The following is an 18095-nucleotide window of genomic DNA, read 5'->3' on the forward strand; positions in this document are numbered from 1 at the left end:
TTAATGTGGCACCTACGCTCGTAGGTAAGCAGTGGTAGGGGTGGGTTGCAGGTGGCCTGGCTGGCCCTGGCTGAAACAGCAGCCAGAGGGCACAGAGCTCACTCTCTGCTAGTACTGCAGCCTGGGGGTGTCCACCCTGCTAGCAAGCATTAGGGACCTGGGGCAGTCGCTCGCTGGTGGTGCTTAGCGGGGAGAGAGAGATGCCCAGTGGGCTGCCCTCTCGCTGCCAGGAATTTTCCCCTTTCCCTTTCTCTCCCGGCCACGTCTCCTGTTTCTGGGGTTGCCATCTGTCCTGACTGAGTTCACTAGCTTCCCCCCTGGAAGCTTCACGCCCCAAACCTCAGAAATGTAGCTTATTTGGAAGTAGAGATTTTGTAGATATATAACTGGCCAAGGTGAGCCATACTCACGTATGCAGGTATCTGTATAAGAAGGGAAGGGACAGAAACAAGCCACGTGACAAGGACAAAGAGATCAGAGCGGTACATCACAAAGCCAAGTACAGGCAGCACGGGAAACGGAGGGAGGTCGGGTAAACTCTGCGCTGGAGCCAACCCTACCTGCTCCTCAGGTTAGAACTCACGGCCTCCAGAGCTCTAACAGAACAGATTTGTAGCCCTGGAAATTAGACACCTCAAGGCCAGCCTTGTCCCAGCTCTTCTTGAGAGCAACACAGGAGAAGTCAGCCCTCCACGCGGGCTCCTTTCGATACCCTGTGTGTCTGCGCACCTCGAGCCTGGGAGTTTGTCTTGTCCTCGCTGTCAGAGACAAACGGGGCTCTGTCTCCTGACATCCAGGCCCCCTTACTCCATCAGCCTCCGGCCTTGTTGTGTGTGTGTGTGGGGGGGCAGTACGGAGCGGTCCACATTCAAAGCATGTGCCCCAGCCCAGGACAAAGAGAAAGGGAGCTATGAACTCCACGAGCTGTCCCTGCTAGAATGAAAAGCCTCCTGCCTGTCACCCTTCCGTCCCCGCAGGCAGGAGGCTCTGGCATCCTCTTTCCAAGCTGGCTCTTCTCAGCTGCAGCCCTTGATCCACCCCCTAGCCTGTCCTCACCCTTGTCCTCACCACCGGAACAGAAGCCGGTGTTTGAAAAGCATCAGTCCTTCCCCGTCCTTCCTCCTGCCCTGTAAACATGTGGGCAGAAATAGAAGCCTGCAGGCTGGAGGGAGTGATTGCTGGTTGCAGAATCAGGCGAAGGCTGCTGCCCGGGTGGGCCCGGCTGCGTGGGAGCCCAAGGCAATCGCAAAGGCCGCTTTAAATAGCTCCCCGTGGGTACATGCAGCAGAAAGAGGGCAGACCGCAGGCGGCAGGAGGCAGGGCAGAGGAGGGTGCTGAAGCGGGTGGGTCGTGCAGTAGGAGAGGGGTAAGGCACCGGCCTCTGGGTCCAGGGGAACTCATCGGCTCTGAGAACTTAAACCCACCAGTGCCCCCCCCCAAGAGCTCCGGAGCTGGCCGTGCCTGCTCCCTTCCCTGGGAGTGGGGCCTGGGCTGCAGGAAGGCTGAGAATTGACGATGAGTAGTCCTGCACTATCTGCAGTGGGCACCGTCTAGGATCTGGTCCCCTACCCCAGGCTGAACCATGAGAGGAAACTGTAACCACGCATGCAGGAGCGCGTAAAGGACAGAGAGGTACAGCGGTGAAGAGGTGCCCCCACCCCCACCCCCACCCCCACCCCGGTGCCTCTGGGCCCGAGTGGGGGCATTCCTGTTCCTTGGCTGTCCCAGGATGGTTGGGTTTGTTCTGCCTGTCCTGCTGTCAGGAGCTGGATCCCCAGCCAGCCCAGATCTAGCTTTGGTTGGCCGCTTGCCCTCTGCTGGCTCTTAGGCCCGTTCTATTGTAGCTCTGGCCTCACTAGGGCCCAGTGGCCCCACCCACCGATGGCCTGTAAAGCCACATGACCTCCTTTAGCACAGAGCAGCCAAGGTGCCCAGAGGGAGGAGTCCTTAGGTCATGGATCTCTGGGATGGAGACAAAGAATGAGCACTGGTCTGGTCTGAGCAGGGAGGCCAATGCCTGCCTCTGCGCTTTGAGAACAACGTGCTTCTGTGTCCCTCCTGAGCCCTTCGGTGACTTTACGGTCCTGCCACCTACAATGGTTTGGGGCTGTACAGGGCACTGGCCAGGTCCTACTAAAGACATTCTTACTGGGCCACACAGTGACTTGCCATGCTCCTTGGCAAGTGGGGAACCACCAGGACTAATGGGTCATGGTGTGGTGCCACCCTGGTTAAGCAGAGTGGTGAGTCGTGCTGACTCTGTCACCCCTTGAGCCGTTAGCTGCTGACTGTGACCGAGGTTGAAAAGCTGTTCTGCTAATTGTACCCTTTGCCTCTTCTACATGGGAAAGCTGGACCCCTTTATTAGGAGTCGCCTGTCACATGCTCCGATGGCGTCAGGGCCCCCAGCTGCTGTGGGAAGTAGCCTGGCTTCTGCATCTCTGCCTTTCCTGATGCTCCAGACACAGAGCTCACCGTCTGGGGTGCAGCCCCTGAACTTCCCTGGCTCCAGATATGTTCCAGTTCTGAGATTTTTTTTTTAGGGAGGCATTTCAAAAGCATGGGGTGTTGGAATCAAGGGTTCTCAGATCTGCTTCTGCCCTAGTGAAAAAAAATGGCCCCAAAGTAGCCCAGTGACAGGGAGGGACAGATGCCGGCATCACCAACCCAAGCCCCTCCCCCAGTGTCATTCTCTGTTAGTCAGCCTCCTTGCTGGGCCCCTAACCCCCTTGCTTTCCCTGCATAGTGTGTGTTTACTCTAGATTTTATGTGTTTCCTAGGCCACCCCTGGCTACATCCTTCCTGTATAGCCCGTGGCAGAAAAGACAACAGTGCAATTACCACGTGCAGCAAAGACAGTAACCGGCTGCCAGGTCAGAGCTTTATTTCATGCTGGGACCAAAGAGGCCTCAAATGCCCTTCTCCCCAGCTCACCATGAGATTGGCCATCCACCCACACCCGCTTTCTCTCTGATCCTGATCCCCACAGAGCAAAGGGCCTGGAAATCAGGATCATCCTGAGTCCAAAAAATCCACAGCTCTGCCAAGGGCCCAGCTAATGCTAGGCTCAGCTTCAGGGGTCAGGCTGTGTGGTCCTCTATGCAAAGCCCATCCTGCTCCAGCAACAAGGACTGCAGGCTGCTGGTCCTCAGGGAAAAGCCGAGGCTCCATCTCTGTCCCACTTTGAGACCCACAGAGAGGGCTGTTCCTCCAGGAGTTTCTGGCTGCCACCTCACGCAGCGGCACACGGACCTACTGTCACATGGTGTACGCCGCCCAGTAGATGATGTTGACGGCTGCAAAGGCTGCTGGGAACACAGCTCGGGCGTAGATGTCGATGGTGTCTGCATCGATGGGCTTGAGTCTGGACCGGATGCCTCCTGGGCCCCCTGGGCGGGCCCCTCCCTCTTTCTTTGCCTCCACTTCCACAGACCTATAGGAACCCATGAGGTTCCCAGGGACACGGCCCTGACGGCGGGAGATGGCCAACTCCTGGCTGACCCCGGCAGCCGAGAGTGAGAAGAGGACGATGGCGTTCCTCACATCCATCTGCAGAGGGGGGATGGCGGGGGAGAGGAGAGTGCTGAGGATGCCCTGGCTGACCAAAGCACTCGTGCAGTAAGTACCCTGTTAAGGCCGATAGAAGTCTCCTGTCTGCACTCATCAGGCACGCTGTGACCCTGCAGTGGACTGTGCTGAAGAGCTGCCTTCAGGGAGAGGGACTCAGGGTGAGCAGTGACCTCAGAGCCCACCAGCAGAAAGTTAACGGTTCTTGGGCTGGAGAGATGGCTCAGTGGTTAAGACCTGCTCCTCAAGAGAGGTCCTGACTTTAATTCCCAGCAACCACATGGTGGCTCACAACCATCTGTAATGAGATCTGCTGCCCTCTTCTGTAAAAACCACTCATATGCAATAAATAAAATAAATAAATCTTAAAAAAAAAAGATAACAATTCTTTCTGCTCTCATGAGCCAGGTAGGAGGAATCCATCCTTATTTGTTTTTTTTTTTTAAGATTTATTTATTTATTATTATGTATACAGTGCTCTGCCTGCATGTACACCTGCAGGCCAGAAGAGAGCATCAGATCACATTATAGATGGTTGTGAGCCATCATGTGGTTGCTGGGATTGAACTCAGGACCTCTGGAGGAGCAGTCAGTGCCCTTAACCTCTGAGCCATCTCTCCAGACCCTGTCCTTGTTGTTTTGTTTTTTAAATCCTTGACTCTGAACCCTGAGACAAGCCCACCATACTCTCTCACCTCTGCCCTTGGCTTTGTGACCTTGACCTTGGCCTTCTGTTTCTTCCTGTAGTCGGCATTGAAGTGTGCGAATGCATACTCCACCAGGGCAGCGAACACAAAGACGTAGCAGATCCAGAAATACACATCCAGAGCTTTGATAGCCGATGCCCGCGGCAGGGAGGAGCGGGCGCTAACCATGAGTGTGGTCATTGTCAGCACAGTGGTGATGCCTGGTTGGAATGGGTGGCCATTGCTGGAGCCCTACTGCCTCCTTCCTGCCCTGGTCAGCGGGGCCTGGGTCCCAGGAGGAGGAGGCAGCGGAGGAGAGCTTTTCAGCCCTCCACTCCCACCCTGGACTCCTGGGACCGACCTTATTCTGGCTGGCCACTGCCCAGGGCAGACAGAATGAGGCTGAACGTCCATAGGATTGGCCCACGGCTAGCAGGGCGGCCGAGCCCTCGTACAGTCCTATCCCGCCGGCCCATGGGGAGGAGGGACAAGCTTCATACCTAGAGAGACCCGGGCAGGCACGGCTGCCTGGCTAACCCAGAAGGAGACCCAGGACATGGCGACCAGGAGGACAGAGGGCATGTAAGACTGGATGATGTACACGCCGCGGTTCCTCCGAAGCTGGAAGTGCAAGCTGAGCCTTGGGAACTGGCCCGCTGTGGGGACAACCCAGTGTTAGACCCGCTTTCCCCCAAACCACTCCATCTACTCATAACGCCTCAGGGAAGGGGTTTGGCTGTTGGGCCCATTATGAGGCTCGGATGGAAGAGCCACCTCTGGCCATGAGGGTGTTTGTTGCGTCCCTCAGAGAAGAGAAGGTTTCAGGTTTTCTGAATTCGTTCTGAGCAACCAGCCCAGCTAATGTCAGGGCAGCCGCCTCCGTCTCTGTGCCTTCTATCCACCTCTGTGATATCCCCCACTCCGAAAGGAAAGCTGACCGAGGAAGGGGCTTAGCCCTGGGGCTAAGGGCCTATAACACCCACTTTCAGGTTCTCTCTAAGCTGGAGTAGTGGGAAGGAATAACCCAAGAATCAGAAGGCGGAAGCCTGGCTGTGTGGCACCGCAGCACGGTCCCCTCCCCTCCGAGCACAGCCAGCAGCACCCAGCTAATGCCTAACTCGCCGGCTTTCCAGCCGCGCACCCTTGGTGCTCAGAACTGGCTGGCAGCTCAGGCATAAGGCGGGCGGGGCGTGGGAATGCCCGCGTTTACCCGACTTGAAGTTCATCAGCTCTGTGGTGAAGCGGTAGCTGGTGATGGTGAACTGGGCCAGCTGCAGCCTGTCCAGCCCGTGGATCTGCTCCTGGTTCTCTGACCAGTAGTAGACAATGTCCTCAGAGGAGTAGCCATCTGTAAGAGAGCCCATCGGCGGACAGGCTCAGCTCTTGGCAGCCTCAGAGGGGGCACCTGAGGGGTGGGATTGACCAGGTGACAGCAACAGAGACCTCATCCATCCGTGTTCGGTGAGGGGCCGGGCGGGCGGGGGAGTGGGAGGTTGGGGGGGAGTGGAGGCGGGGAGGAGAGAGCCCTCAGCTCCAGCACAACATTCTGCACCTCTGAGAAGGTTGATGGGGTCAGAGGTGCTGACAAGATTGGAGCCGTCATTGGTGGGGGTGCAAAGAGGCCCGGGCTACCTATCCGAGGTCTGTTGTATTGTTATAGCCTAGTTGCCACAGCCACTTGTGCTGGCCAGCTTCCTTCAGGTCTCTCCGAGCCCGCTTTCCTCCTACTTAGGCTACTGGCTCGCAGGGAAGCCCTGTCCCGGATGCTCCCCTGTTCCCTGATCCAGGCCATCCTGGCCCTGAGCTTTAACAACCTCGCCATCCTGAGCGCCCTGCTGGAGCCTCTACCCCACCTTGGGGGAGCGCACTCACAGCTCTCCAGGTCCAGCATGCACTCCTGCTCGTCCATCGGGTACTTGGCGAGGTCCATGTCGCAGGCCACCGTGGAGGTGATGCTGCGTAGGCAAAGTGGGTTAGTGAGGTCACAGCGCCCTTCGGAAGCCAGCAGGTCCCCCGCCCCTAGACAGTGGACATGAGGCCTCCTGCAGCTCCAGCTGCCTCCTGTGACTTCCGAAAGCCAGAGGGGTACAACGGGCACCATAGTCTACCATCCACGTCCCTGTGTCCTGGAGGACTGAGAGTCTGAGCCTGAGCCCAAGGCATGCCCTTGCAGAGGGCATGGGGGACGTAGGCCCAGCTCACCGGATGCTGTATAAGATCACGCCATCAGGCTGTAAGCGGATAAGCTTGTTTTCCACGGTCACGTCGTGGAACCAGGCCGACTTAGCATTCACGATGAAGGTGTCGGGGAGCCACAGCTTGTCCACGAAGCGGCTGTCCAGGCCTAGGGTCTCGTTGGTGTGGTTGTAGGAGAGCCTGCTGTCCCGCCAGCTCTGGTGCAGAAACACTGTCATGGTGTATTCCTGTAGGGAAGGAGGGCGGCGCTGGCACCACTGGCTCTTTCTCTCCTCCTGGTGGCACACAACCCGGCGGGGGGGGGTGTTGGCTGGCACCTACCATGTTTGCCTCTGAGATGTGGTCGATGCTGGCCACCTCTAGGGCGAGTGCCACATTCACAGGGGGACCTGTAAGAAGGGGCGGGGCGGGGCGGGGGCGGGGCTGCTAAAGTTGTAGTAGGAACCCCAGCCCAGACCGGGGCAGAGGGATAATCAAGGCCTTTTCAGGGTTGTTACACATTTACCACAGAGCCTGGGGAGATCCCTCTTTCCCCTGGGATGCCCAGAGCTTGAATTCCAACGGGCCCCTGGAGTTGCCAAACCAGAGCCCACAGCAAACCCAGGGTTGGAGCTGCGTCTGCCTGGCCGTGCCCCTGCCCACATCAGCTGCCTGTACCTCCAATGCCTGGTCGGAAGTTTCGGGCATAGCCCTCCATGAGGCCATCCAGGTTGGGGAGCCAGGATATCTCCAGGTTGGAGCCCACGTAGTCCCCAATGTCATTCATCGCTCTGGGAATACAAGGCCAACTGGTCACATCAGGGGGAGCACCAGGGCCCCAGGGCTTTGTGAGGGTCTCCCTGGTCCCCCCTTCCTCCACATGTCTACGGAGGAAGGATCAATGGCTTGGCGAGCGTTGACCAGAGGAGCCCCAATCCCCAGGGCTTTTCTCCAAAGCGGAGAAACCCAGTAGAGCACGTGGCCTCCCTGTCAGCCCGTATCTCTGGATACGGCCTAAGAAAAGAAGTGTGAGAGATGGCCAGAGACTCCAGCCCTGTCTTCTCAGGAGGGCCCAGCCCGCCTCCCCCAACCCCTCAAAAGCAGCCCAGGGAAGGGAAGGCTCAGCTGGAGCAGCTGGGGGCAGGTGAGTAGCTTCCTGTTCCCAGCACAGTTACTGGGCAGGACAGAAAGGCTTGGGAAGGGAGGAGCTCACTCACTTGGGAATCCAGTTGACTACTCTTCTCCCCACAGAGAAGCGAGAATTTAACGCAATCAACAACTGCTTAAGCCCAGTTTGTTCTACCCAGCTGTAAATTTGCAGTTTTCTAGGACTCTCACCAGAAACCCCACTTATAGTTACAGGGAAAGGATGTATCCTAAACCCCTTGTGCAATCCTGGTGTCTTCTGGTTCTACCAGGTTATAATCCAGGGCATTGCCTGAATCACCATATAACCTCACTTGGGGGGGGGGGTGCTTTTTAGCAACCTTTTGAGAAGCAACTTGAAAGCCACAGAAAGGGTTTTTATGGTTAAAGCTAAGACAATGCACTGAGGCTCTCCCATGAGAAGCTGGATGTTCCTCACTTTCCCCTGCTCGCTTTCAGGATGGAATCGGCATGCTAGCTACTGCCTTCTTCCTGCGTGATTTTTCTTCTCTTAATCCTCCTGCTTAGTTAAACCTATATTGAAACATCGCTAATAAAATCTGGCCCTGAAACTCAACACTCAAGAGGCAGAGGCAGGTGGGTGCCTATGAGCCAGAAACTCTAACCTGGTTTATACAGTGCGTTCCAAGCCAGGCAGAACTACATAATGAGATCCTGTAAATAAGTAAATAATGAGTAAAATCTCCATCTCTACTTGATGTACTAGCTAGTCCTGAAATTTTTCTGTGCTGAAGCCACAAAAACCCAATTTGACCTGAGTTGGGGTCCCTAAAAGTTTGGGGGCAGCCCCTCCCCCAAGCTGTTGAGGGCAGCAGGGTAGACATCCCTCCAAATGGATAAAAAACTACACTTGAGGCAGACATCGAGACCCACCCTGCCACCACATCTGAGCACAAAGCCCTCAGCAGCCTCTCCACCGCCTCTGCCTACTGAGGCCTTCCTCGCCCTCCCAGACCTCATGTCCACTGAGAACCTCAGCCTGGGACCTCCTCTGAGAATAAAGCCTTTGTGAGTGTGGTGAGGGGGAAAGGCCACATTACAGGAGGGCAACGGGCTGGCAGAGGTGGGAAGGCAGGTGAAGACAAGGCACAGGCTGGGTCATGCCTCTACAGGATGGCCGCCACAGGAAGGAGGAGTGGAAGCCCAGGGCAGCTGTCTTCACAGGCAATCCAGAGGGGTTGGCATTTCCGGCCTTTAGAAATTAAAAAAAAAAAAAAAAAGTCTGTTGTTTGAAGCCACCCTATTGTGTAATGTGCTGTGGCAGCCTAAGACGTTAATGCATTCCGTGCTCCTGCCCACAGGGGATGGTCCACCGTGAGGGAAGGAGGGGCTCTCCTGAACAGAGCGGCAATGATGGGGGAGGGGAGGCAAGGAGTTAGACATGAGGGAAAGGCAGCCTTGGTAACTGTGTTCGCTGTTGGTCGGGGTGCCCCTTTGTGCTTAAACATCCTTGAGGCTTCAGTGAGGCCTCTACGTCAGAAACAAAAGCACCAGAACATTCTCCCACACACGTGCATTGAGGCGTCCTTAAGACACCTTATGTTATTACAATATCTCCTGCATTATGATGCTGACACACAACGTTTTGTGCAAGTCATGAGGAGAAACAGCCTAAAGGAAGATCCTGACCAGCACGGTTTGGGAGGGGGGAAAGTGGTATTTTACTCCGTAAGTGTACCCCCCAATACCTCGTAAATATTCATTAAAATGTCTTTTAAAGTCCACAGTCCAGAGCCACTGAGCTGCTCCCTGCCTCGGGGCGGCCCACTCCAATCTCTTTTAGAGTGCTTGTTTTGCTAAATAAACTTCTCCTTAAATTGTCTATGGCTCTGGGTAGAATTCCCTTCTTCAAGAAAGTCAGCACCAGTGGACCTCCTGTTACGTCTTGTTACTCTGCCCACCCTGTCCAGGGACAGGAGAGGAACTTTGGATATGGCCTCCAGGTCCCTTGCTCTGGGATGGTGGAGAGAGATGCTGAGCCAGTACTACCTGGCACTACCAAAAATGAGGCTCCTGCTGGGCCACCTTGTCAGGCTACTGCAACAGTCCCCTCAGCCCTCCTGGGTACCGGATGTCTGCCTCTCCTCTGTACACTGCCTGTTTCCTCCAGATGCACTTATTTTTATTTTTTATTTTTGGTTTTTTTGAGACTGGGTCTCTCTACGTAGCTCTGGTTGTCCTAGACTTGACTCTGTAGATCAGGCTGGTCTTAAACTCACAGAGATCCACCTACCTCTGCCTCCCCTCCCCAGGGCTGGGATTAAAGACCTGTGCCTTGAGGCCCAGCTGCCTGCGTGCTCTCTCTCAGTGCAGGGTCACTACTTAATCAGGCTCATCAGACTCCTGTTTCCTCAGAGGTGGCACATGGGAATCGCAGCACCACCTCCGCTCCCGGCTCTGGGTGAGCACCACCACCGCACCCCACTCTGTGTGAGCACCACTATCACACCCTGCTCTGTGTGAGCACCACCATCACATTCTGTGTGTGAGTACCACCACCATGCCCCGCTCTATGTGAGCACCATCACCGTACCCCGCTCTGTGTGAGCACCACTATCACACCCCACTCTGTGTGAGCACCACCACCACACCCCACTCTGTGTGAGCACCACTATCACACCCTGCTCTGTGTGAGCACCACCATCACATTCTGTGTGTGAGTACCACCACCATGCTCCGCTCTATGTGAGCACCATCACCGTACCCCGCTCTGTGTGAGCACCACTATCACACCCCGCTCTGTGTGAGCACCACCATCACACCCCGCTCTGTGTGAGCACCACCATCACACCCCACTCTGCTCTGGGTGAGCACCACCATCGCATCGCACTCTGTGTGAGCACCACCACTGTGCCCTGCTCTGTGTGAGCACCATCACCGCGCCCCACTCACTCTGTGTAAGGACTTCTACTACACCCTGGCATGCCAGGCAGACCAGCTTCCCCCACCGTCTCACACCCGTGTATCCCACTGCTTTCCTGAAGGCAGTGACCCTCCGCTCTCTCTTCCTGCCCCTCCTCCTGCCCCTTCAGCTCTCTCCAGGCTGCACTTGCCCACCCCGACCCCCCCACCTAACCCTCCAGTCTTTCCATAACCCTAACCCTCTCCTCTGCCCCAGGTGTCATCGCCCCCTTCTCTATCACCTTTTTGTTTGTTGTTTTGTGTTTTAAGACAGGGTTTCCCTATGTAGCCTTGGCTGTCCCAGACTCCCTTTGTAGACCAGGCTGGCCTCGAACTCACAGGGATCTGCCTGCCTCTGCCTCCTGAGTGCTGGGATTAAAGGCGTGTACCACCACGCCCGGCTCTCTATCACCTCTCTGTTTTGTCTTGAGACATAACCCCAAGCACTCTTCAGGAGTTATTCCTAACCATCCATCCGTCCACTCCAAACACCAAGTGATGCCTTGTATGTGTGTGGGTATGTACATGCAGGTGTATATGCGTGCATGCATCTTCATGTATGTGTGCGTGCATATGTGTGCAAATGCATGTTGAAGCCAAAGGTTAACTTTGGGTGTTACTCCTCGAGTGCTGTCCACTTTGATTTTTGAGACAAGTTCTCTCTCGGTAGCCTGGAACACACCCCAGTCAGGTACACTGGAGTATTGGTTTATGTAGGAATGACCACCATAGACTCATGGGTTCGCATGCTTGGCAATAGGGAGTGGCCTTGTTGGAGGGGGTGTGTCACCGCGTAGGTGGGCTTTGAGGTCTCCCACGCTCAAGCCTCTCCTGCTGCTGCCTGTGGGTCGAGATGTGGAGCTCACAGCTCTTCCTCTAGCACCATGTCTGCCAGCCATGGCAACCATGGGCCGCACCTGTTATGAAGGAACAGGTTTAACTAGGGCTGGATTACAGTTTCTTTCTTTCTTTCTTTCTTTCTTTCTTTCTTTCTTTTTTTTAATATTTTATTCAATTTTAACTTATGTGCATTGGTGTGAGGGCGTCAGATCTTGGCATTACAGACAGATGTGAGCTGCCATGTAGGTGCTGGGGATTGAACCTGGGTCCTTTGGAAGAGCAGGCAGTGCTCTTAACCACTGAGCCATCTCTCCAGCCCCATGGATTACAGTTTCAAAGTGTTGCTATGGCCTTGGTGTCACTTCACACCGATAAAATCCTGACAGAGACAGGTAGCAACCTAGGGTCTGGCTGCCCCAGAGCTCCTGTTTGGACCTTCACATTGCTGGCATAAACTACCTCTGCCCAGCATTTTTACACATCGGTGTTCGAACTCATGACCCTACGCCTGTGTGGCAGACACTTTACCAACTGAGCCATCGCTTCAGACCATCAGGCAACTCCTCTCTACGGCTGAGACACAGACAGCCACACCTAGGTGAGGTAGAGGTCCAGCATTGTGGGGAGAGTCCATACAAGTGGTGTTAAGAGCAGTGCGTCCTAGAGGTGGGGGTCTCGGGGTCTCTTCTGCCTGGGCTGGAGGCTATAGAGCCGGACCGAGAGGGTTCTGCGTCGTGATCAGTGGCCACAGCAAAAAGGAGGTAGATGTGAAAGGTCGTGAAGACAGGAAAAACCTCAATCTGGGGTCAGGGCAGGGATTCCGAACAGCAGGCCTCATAGTTAAATTCACGGTTTAAACCCACGCTTATGTCAGATGTGGTAGGACATGCTGGTAATGTCACAGGTGGAGGGCAGGAGGATGGGGCGTTTAAGGTCAGCCTCAAATCAGGAGTTCAAGGCCAGGCTGGGCTACTTGAAATCTTGTTTCAAAGGACCAAACTGGGGGTTTGGGGGAAAGCAAACAAAATTAAAGTGACCCCGGGCAGCCAGACACAGCCCTGCCTTTCTCTGCACATGGTAAGATCACACTCCTAACTTTATTTACTCTTAGGTGTGTCTTAGAGCACATTTCTTTCACCTGCTTCATGTACTGAACTTTGAAGAGTCAGCTTTCTGTCAAGATTTCCTTAGCTAACAACATGAAGTGCTGCTGCTTTAGCCATCATGACAGGGGAGGACAAGGTGTCCGGGTGCATTGTTTACTCCAAACCAAGAGCCACTGCTCCCCAGAACTCCCCTAAAGTGACAGAGCGGGGAGAAGACAATGTGGTTACAAGGTATGAAGTGGTTAAATTAAGTCCCAGTCTCTCACAGAGTACAAACCAGAATGCAAATGAAAGTCATCCTGGTGGCCCGATGTGAAGGGACTTGACAGGCTTTATGGGCTGGAGAGATGGCTCAGTGGTTAAGAGCACTGACTGCTCCTCCAGAGGTGCTGAGTTCAATTCCCAGCAGCCACATGGTGGCTCACAACACATCTGTAATGTGATCTGATGCTTTCTTCTGGCCTGCAGATGTACATGCAGCCAGAGCACTGTATACATAATAAATAAATAAATATTTAAAAAAAAAAAAAGAAAGAAAGAAAGCAGGCTTTATTTTTGGACTACCCAGCTGTCATCTAGCCAGCTCAAAATGAGGCCATCAGGAGACACCGTCCTTCCTGGCCCTGTCTCAGGGCCACAGCATACGTGTGTGCACAGCTCTTCTCTCATCCAGGTACTAGGTCCCTTGGAATGTCAAAGTAAGCCTTCAGGAAGAGTGCCTTGGGATGGCAGGGCCAAAACACTCACTACATTCATGGAGCAAGGAAGGAGGAGAGACTTCACTCTCTCTCTCCCCTCTGCTGTGTACAGGCGACTGGGGTGTGAGAAAGACTCAGCCCATGCCACATTCTGGAACCTGAAAGCCACAGCTCCTCACCCTTCGGACGAGGCCACCGTACTGGCTCGTGGCAGGTTTCACGGAGCGGGAGCGCTAACGGTCTGGGAGTAACCATGATCTGTACTCAGGAAATGCGGCGTGCAGGCAGGAAGGCCTCCAGCTTTCCTAGTCAGTTACAGTGATCTTGGCGGAGGGCTTTTGGCTCTCCCAGGTCCCTTGGAGACCACTGCTAGCCTGAAGCTGGGGCATTATTTTAATAGATAGACAGAGAGACAGCCTCCGGGACACATGTCAGGCTTTGGTTTAGGGATTCACAGTCTTGGGGACAAAGCAGGGGCAGTGAAGGCACACTAGCTGACCCCCTTGAACCACTTCTGGTGTGTTCTGGGAGCTTCTCCACTCCTCTCCCACTGAGAGACGAACCCACCCTTACACCTCTGGGGACAGGAAGGGAAGGTGGGTGCAGCTGAGCCAGGAGCGGCTGCTCCTCCCTGAGCGTGCATCCACTGTGCACACACAAGCCCACGGATCCCACAGCTCTGCTTTTAGAGCAGCGTGCTCCTTGCTAGCATCCCAGTTACCAAGGCAAAGAAGAGTATTGAGACCATCGCACTGTGAGTGCCAGAGAGGTGGGGGTGCCAGCAGCCTGGGGGCGGACACCCACACGGGTATGCAGTTGACAAGCTCAGTGCCCGCTGTGTATGCAGGCCTCCATACTCTGCGCCAGGCCCACAGATATGACATGTACACCGTTTTCTACCACACAGCCTTCCCCACAAGGAACCACTGAGGTGAAGACTGAGGGGGGTCTGGAGACTAAAGGAAGAGGGGACGCTGTCTAAAGTAGACAGGGTGAGGGTGGGAGGCCCTGCACATGGATAGCCCCTTGCTAAATCTGAAGGTCACCACAAGGGCTGAGCTGACAGCCATCTCTGGCTCCTTCCTCCTCCGGAGAGACCCTTTAGCCCTGCCACCCTGCTCCACACTGTGTCAGACCAGGTCAAGAGAAGGCGGTCTGGCCAGAGCCATCTAAGGACTACAGACTTTGAAGGTAGGACAAGACCAGGACTGTTTTCACACAGAGGACGAAATGGGAGCTCAGCAGAGCAGTGGCATCCTTCACTTCTGCATGGCGCTGTCCACATAAGGCTAGGGTAATGACACGTCTCAACTTGGCTCCCTCGGCTTCCCTGCCCAAGAAAGCGGATACTCAACTCCTCACCCAATGCCTCAGAAGCCTCACGCAAGCCAGGATTTAAATTCTTTTTTTTTTTCCTTTGGTTTAGGGGGAATAGGCTACACATGCAGACTTGAGGGAGGGGTCTGGAGAATTTCCCAGCAAGCATCCTATAAATAGGCCCCCTAAATAGAATAAATAGACAGAAAATGAGCTTCATGTCAGCACGGGACAGGATTTGCCACCAAATGAGTTTTGGTGTCATGCTCAGACTAAAATGTTGGAGTGTCGGAGCCTCTCAAGTTTTAAATTCTTGGCTAGGTAGTCATGGACAAAGCCAACATCTGACCTCAGAGCATCAAACACAACAGCTGAAGCTGTGTTACTAGGCTTCACCTTTCTGGGTAAAAACAAAACAAAATAAAAGGAAGTAGAGCCCACAGGGACTAAAGAAGGAACCCAGGCTTCCCTGGGCATTGGCTGGTCAGAGGCGCACGGTCAATGCCCGTTCTCTGGTCTCCAACCTAGCTGTAAGGTTTGTAGCCAGACCTAGGCCTTCTGGACCTGTCCCCACCTGCCGGCAGCTGCATGACCGGCTCCCTGGGTATCTACGGCCAAAATAAAACTGGCAGGCAGCCATATCTGTTGTCTAACCCTCTCCCGTGCCCATGTCAGCTGGTCCTCAAGTCCAGAGTGCAAGGGACCTGTTCCAATGGTTTGCTTGCTGCCTTTTCATCCAAATTGTGTTCAGAGAGTCCCTTCACTTGCCTCTTATGACTCTTATGGCAGGTGGATCAGCACAAAGTGACCAAGGTGACCAAGGTTGGGTTTTGGGTCCCAGCGAGCAGAGAAAGAAGATGGGGATTGTGGGGTGTTGGAAGCCCCAGCCTTAGGCCTCCCTTCGTAGACCCTTCCTGCTCTAGACAAACAGACCTCCTTCTCCTCAAGAATGTAGTCTCCTTCCATGGCGGCCATGTGACAGGACGACTTGGCTAGTCACCTACAATCAGGAGAGTCTGTAAACTCTGAAACAACTCCTGAAAGAAGACCCACTGTCGCCTTCGCTCCACTGACAGGCTTGGGACAAATCTTCCTGAGGCGTCCAACCGAGCCAGAGGTAAAGGATGGTCATTCCTCCCAGCTCCCTCAAGGGCAGACCCTCTCCTCAGTGTCCCCCCACCCCGTTCTCAAGCCTCGCCTTTCTTCCTGCTGTCAGCTCATCCGGGCCGAGCTTCAGCTCTGCACCTGGAAGGGCACCAGCAGCGCAGGAACCAGTTCAAAGAGATGCGGTCAAGGACAAGGCTGAAGAGAAATGTCCACATTAACTCGACCTGGCAGTTCCAGCCCAGCCCTCAGAGCAGCGTTCAGCACCGAAGACGACGGACAGCACCCGGACAGCGGGAGAGAGGTCCGTGAGGTCCTCAGAACTGAGAGAGCAGCAAGCGCAAAGCCGACCCGGGGTGGAGGTGGGGATGAAGAAGATTCTGGGTCCTGACAACTCGGAACTCTGCCCCACCGAGGGTGCCCGCCAAAGAACGGGTCCCTCCAGCCCCACATCGTCCCCGGCCCAGGAGCAGCTCACCTGGCGCCGTGGCGCGGCTGCGCGCACAGCAGCAGGAACGGCGGCAGCAGCCAGCCCAGAATGTCCATGGTCGTGCGGGCTCTGCGCGGGACAGGTCCGGCTAGCCTCAGCGCAAGCAAAGTTGCTTCGCCTGTGGCCGCGCCGCAGCACCAGAAGGGCGGGAGCGCGAAGGAGACTGGCGCGGGCGCGAGGGGAGGACGGAGCGCGGAGGGTGCCCCGCCCCGCCCCGCCCCGCGTTCCAGTCCCACCCCCGCTTAGCTCGCGCGCCCCGGAGGCTCCAGCGCACCCTACAGCACCCAGTAGTCGCTCCATTGCGATCCGTGAGCCTCAAGCACAGTGGCCTCTCTCCACTGCTCGCCAGGAGTGAGGTGCCCCAGACCCTCTAACTGTTGCCCTTGATGTCTGCAAATAGCTTCCTTCGCGTGTCTGCCTGGACCAGCGCGCAAGACCTGTGTGGACTCCCGTCGGACAGATAGTGCAAAAACCTTATCCCTGAAACCGTGCTTGCTCGGGCGGTTTGTCAGGTCTCAAGCCTGAGTTGCCTAAGCAGGGGGCGTCGCTAAAGCCACCATCCCTCTATCAGGGAAAAGATCACCACGGCACCTTCCCTGGACACTCTCAACTTGGACATCCACCTCATGAGAAAGCTGGTGGGTACCGTTGGCTACATCTTTGGCCGGCGGTGAAACCCCTACTGGACAAGAGGATGCTGAACCCTGAATCTGGGACGGTCAGGCATCATCCCAGGTGTCCACACCAACTAGGACAACGCCGACATCGACCCCTCCCTAGGAAAGCAGAAGGCTCACACATCTTTCATCTTAAATTTGTCTTTTACTTTTGAAATTATAATCTAACATTTCCTGCTTTCCTTTCCTCTCTCCAACCTCTCCCGTATACTGTTCTTTTCTCTCTTCCCAATTCATGGGCCTTTTTTTTTTCTTTCGTTAATTGTTGTCACATGCAAATATGTTTACACACATATATGCCTAAGTATTGCCTGCTCCGTCTGTATAATATTACTTGTATTTTTCCCTCGGGGCTGACCATTTGGTATTGCATAACCAATTAATATGCCCTTCCCTTAGTCCTTTTGACTATAGAGTTTTGGAGGAGTCCCTTTAAGAGCTGACCACAAGGGGGCGGGAGAGATGGCTCAGAGGTTAAGAGCACTGCCCGCTCTTCCGGAGGTCCCCAGTTCAATTCCCAGCACCCACATGGTGGCTCACAACCATCTATACTGGGATCTGATGCCCTCTTCTGGCCTGCAGGTATACATGTAGATAGAGTGCTCATATACATAAAATATAAAATAAATATTTTAAAAAAGATTTATTTATTTTTTATTATGCATACAGTGCTCTGCCTGCATGTACACCTGTGTGACAGAAGAGAGCATTAGATCACATTATAGATGGTTGTGAGCCACCATGTGGTTGCTGGGAATTGAACTCAGGACCTCTGGAAGAGCAGCCAGTGCTCTTAACCTCTGAGCCATCTCTCCAGCCCCCAACAAATCACTTTTAAAATTAACAATACTGAAACGGAGAGTGGTGCGTCGCGCGTACTCATGTGACCATATAGCTGCTCGCTCTTCAGAGGCCTGCGTCCACGGTTCACGTTCACCGCCAGCCTGGGAGATGCGCCTTTGGGAGTGTTTGTGCGGCTATTTCCAGAACAGTTTAACTGAAAATGGAAGGCCCCCTCCCTGAATGTCAGTGGCACCATTCAGTGGCACCAGCATCTCCCTTGGCTTCTGGACTGCAGAGGCAATCTGACCAGCGCCTCGCTCCTGACACCAAGGGCCTCACAGCCGTGTTTCCTGCTTCAGAATAGACTGTAGCTTTACACTGCAGGAGGAAGCAATCCCCCTCTTTCTTCCTTGAACTGACCTAGTCAGAGATTTTGTCAGAGACTTGAGACACTAATACACACCCACATCACTTCTTAGCTGACGTGCAAAACTCCGGCATTTTCATCAGGTGGAATCTGTTGGACGCTCAAGGCGATGGCTGCTGTCGCTTCATTCCAGGGTAGGGAGCCATATTGCTCTCCC

At 54.7% G+C, this 18095-nt stretch overlaps 1 protein-coding gene across 1 annotated transcript; it reads right to left on the minus strand.

Annotated features, from left to right (window-relative positions):
* Positions 1 to 2867: 2867 nt before the first annotated feature.
* On the minus strand, positions 2868 to 16228 carry GABRD (gamma-aminobutyric acid type A receptor subunit delta). Its single transcript, XM_084787558.1, has 9 exons — positions 16040 to 16228; positions 7107 to 7219; positions 6771 to 6838; positions 6456 to 6676; positions 6126 to 6208; positions 5464 to 5601; positions 4754 to 4909; positions 4263 to 4474; positions 2868 to 3549 (listed from the first exon to the last, which is right to left on the minus strand). The coding sequence occupies exons 1-9, from the start codon at positions 16105 to 16107 to the stop codon at positions 3259 to 3261; spliced, it is 1350 nt and encodes a 449-aa protein (XP_084643684.1). The 5' UTR covers positions 16108 to 16228; the 3' UTR covers positions 2868 to 3258.
* Between the last annotated feature and the right edge of the window lie 1867 nt (positions 16229 to 18095).

This window comes from Acomys minous (assembly GCF_964271855.1).
Source record: "Acomys minous genome assembly, chromosome: 6".
NCBI lineage: Eukaryota > Metazoa > Chordata > Mammalia > Rodentia > Muridae > Acomys > Acomys minous.

What these genes read in the sequence shown, in the direction of transcription:
- GABRD (XM_084787558.1), bottom strand. Translation starts at nt 16,107, where the DNA reads ATGGACATTCTGGGCTGGCTGCTGCCGCCGTTCCTGCTGCTGTGCGCG. An exon ending in ACATCTCAGAGGCAAACATG is followed by an intron (nt 6,677 to 6,770) that starts GTAGGTGCCAGC and finishes CCTTCCCTACAG; the next exon opens with GAATACACCATGACAGTGTT. An exon ending in CATGCTGGACCTGGAGAGCT is followed by an intron (nt 5,602 to 6,125) that starts GTGAGTGCGCTC and finishes GCTCTCTTACAG; the next exon opens with ATGGCTACTCCTCTGAGGAC.